The 3,330-nt window shown below is 34.4% G+C and overlaps 1 protein-coding gene across 8 annotated transcripts in view; it reads left to right on the top strand.

Annotated features, from left to right (window-relative positions):
- ZMYM2 (zinc finger MYM-type containing 2) overlaps nucleotides 1-2,966 on the top strand; it is a 98,256-nt gene extending 95,290 nt beyond the window's left edge. For all 8 annotated transcript variants that reach the window (XM_026841156.1, XM_026841226.1, XM_026841216.1 and 5 more), the window contains one exon: nucleotides 1,248-2,966. In XM_026841156.1, the coding sequence (XP_026696957.1) occupies nucleotides 1,248-1,440 (193 nt within the window). In that variant the 3' untranslated portion in view covers nucleotides 1,441-2,966. The remainder of the gene's footprint in view (nucleotides 1-1,247) is intronic.
- Nucleotides 2,967-3,330: the final 364 nt, after the last annotated feature.

The raw sequence follows: 3,330 nt of genomic DNA on the forward strand, positions 1-3,330 counted from the left end.
GTGAAAACATTTTTTTTTTTGTTGCCCATATTAAAACCTTAGTGTCCTTTCCTTATTTGTGACTCTCTCTCAATTGCCCCTACAAATAAAATATATATATATAAAAATAAATGAATATAAGCTTAAAGCATGTGGTCATCAAGACATGTATTTTGTAAAAAAGAAAACCAAAAACCCCTCAAAAAGAAGCAAAAGGAAAAAAGAAAAAGAAAAGAGAAATGTCTGATGACAATGCTGTATAATTCTTTTCCATCTTTACTTTTCTGACCATAAATGCTGGTACCTCATATTACTGTAAATCTGTCCTTTGTAGCCTTAGAAAAAGGGATTTTACACTGTATTACATAAAGTAATACGGTATGCAAAATTTTTAACTTTTGTTTGTCCTTGCGTTGCTGTATTTAAATACAGTCAATACTTGACTATGGGTGGGAAAATTCTTTTAACTAATGCCTCCATTCAAAAGCCATATGAGATGTGAAGTTGCAGAAGGTTGAAAGATAACTTTTTTAAGAAAAGACCTTTCATTTGTTCTATATCCTTTCATTGTGCTTACTTTGCATAAGAATCTAATTTCCAGATTATAGGTTTAGTTCTTAAGTTTTGTTACTTGCTCTTGTTTAACTGATGTGAGCAATATGGTGGTTCATGCAATGGTTTTGCTATTGTACTGCTGTCTCTTATACACATCATGTGTATAAGAGACAGGTGTTAAGATTTATAATAACCAACCCTTTAAGTAAAAGAGGAGGAGGGGGGATTTTAGCTTGTGGTATTTCTGTGCATCTCTCAGAACTACTGACCTTGATTTTCACGAGAACCCCATCCATGCTCTACATTCAGAGATGGCTGCATCAGGCAGCAGTGCAAGCAATTAACTGATGTCACTGTTAGGCCTCTGCAAATCTGTTGATCAGGGCTTCCTAGGTATAGATAGAAAGTACTTTCTGGTTTAGAAAATCTTGGATCTGCAAATTTTTGAAAGCTGGAAGAATCTGTGGTCTCCTGTATGCTTGCTAAGTCCCAGGTGTCTGCTTTTGTCTGCATTGAGGACACAGGACTGGCTGAACCTGAGCCAGACCCAGCATCCTATGAACAAGACCACATTTCTCCACATAAATTTTTTTTTTTGGTAGCTTGCCTATGTACAATTAGAGTTTTGTTTGTGCAGGTTTTTGGAGCTGCTAAGGTACTGTTTTGTTCGGTGAGACTGTTTTTCCAACCTGCTTGTGTTTTCCCCCTTGTAGCCCACAGAATCTGAATCAGAGGATGGACATGTTCTATCTGCAACCAGAGTGCTCTGTCTCCGCAGAGAGTCCCATCTGGTACACTGCCACTTCACTGGACCGCAACACTTTGGAAAATATGTTAGTACGGGTTCTTTTAGTAAAAGATATTTATGATAAAGACAATTACGAACTGGATGAAGACATAGATTAAAACAAACTTCCAAAAACCATCAAGAAAACAAACAGCATTAGATATAGTCATGCTGCTAGACCTTTACTATGGAAAACATTTCAAGTTTACCCTTTGTTTTATGAGTTTTGTAGCAGTGCGTACCCTCACCTGGGTATTACCATGTAAATAGTCTGTGAGTGAAAGTTTCCATTATTCTGCATAGTGGGTTTAGCATACATAACAAACACATTTCAGATTCTTTTTTTTATTATTTATTTGATTAGGTATGTTTGTAACTTTTTACATTGCAAAACATGAATGAGAATGTGCCATGTGTAATTTTTTTTTTTTTCCCTTGTAGTAAGAGACATCCATGTTGCACAACTCTGCTGTTGGAAGCTCCCTTGAAAGGAGGCTCCTTTAATGGGTTCTTAAACCAGATGGTTGTGTATGGGTAGCACTACTAAAGTTTAGAACTTGCTGTGTCTTTCAGAATTTTTAAATAAATTGTAAACTAATAGGTTTTTTACTTTTTAGTTACTGAAGCCTTATAAGGTTATGTAGAGAGATTCCATCTTATGTACCAAAAATAGACAAAAGAGAATGCTGTCGATATTGGTGTACTGTAATGTGAATCTATTCTGGTGAAAACATTTTTTTTTTTGTTGCCCATATTAAAACCTTAGTGTCCTTTCCTTATTTGTGACTCTCTCTCAATTGCCCCTACAAATAAAATATATATATATAAAAATAAATGAATATAAGCTTAAAGCATGTGGTCATCAAGACATGTATTTTGTAAAAAAGAAAACCAAAAACCCCTCAAAAAGAAGCAAAAGGAAAAAAGAAAAAGAAAAGAGAAATGTCTGATGACAATGCTGTATAATTCTTTTCCATCTTTACTTTTCTGACCATAAATGCTGGTACCTCATATTACTGTAAATCTGTCCTTTGTAGCCTTAGAAAAAGGGATTTTACACTGTATTACATAAAGTAATACGGTATGCAAAATTTTTAACTTTTGTTTGTCCTTGCGTTGCTGTATTTAAATACAGTCAATACTTGACTATGGGTGGGAAAATTCTTTTAACTAATGCCTCCATTCAAAAGCCATATGAGATGTGAAGTTGCAGAAGGTTGAAAGATAACTTTTTTAAGAAAAGACCTTTCATTTGTTCTATATCCTTTCATTGTGCTTACTTTGCATAAGAATCTAATTTCCAGATTATAGGTTTAGTTCTTAAGTTTTGTTACTTGCTCTTGTTTAACTGATGTGAGCAATATGGTGGTTCATGCAATGGTTTTGCTATTGTACTGAAAAAAATGTAGTAGAATATTCTACTATAAAGTAGTCATAAGTTTGGATCTCCTAAATGGCATTAAGCATCTGTTGAGAGGAATCATCTACTAAAGGGGAAACTTTCTATGTATATATGTTACCACCTGAGGATTTGTTTCTTGCAAGGGCTGCATGGCTTTTTCATTTTCCTTAGCTTAAAAGAATGCACATAGGGATGCATCTTTCTATATAGAGAAATAAAGCTTCAGTTGCTTTGTTTTGTTAAGCAAGTTTATTTAAATTTCTGCTATTCTTGTGTGTCCATGAGTATGTATTAATTTTAGATATACCACTATTTCAAAAGTAGATGGAGATGTATGTGTTAAATTTTGGGTTCGGGTTTTTTTTTTTCTGGTGGCTCTACCCTTCCTGTGAAATCAAGAAATACTATTCAGCACCAGTGATTAGGTCGCTAACAGCTTCAATGCTTTTTTCCCTTTGTGAGTGAATACATAAGAACTTAGTTCATTAATGCTTGTTTTTTTTTCAAGGAACAGCCATAGATTATGCCCAAGATACATAAAAGTGATGAAATCAAGAATTGCAATCATGGTTTTGTTCTGGTCCCTCCAGCTGAACATCTGACTTGA

Source organism: Athene cunicularia, assembly GCF_003259725.1.
Source record: "Athene cunicularia isolate RWA chromosome 1 unlocalized genomic scaffold, athCun1 chr1_part1, whole genome shotgun sequence".
NCBI lineage: Eukaryota > Metazoa > Chordata > Aves > Strigiformes > Strigidae > Athene > Athene cunicularia.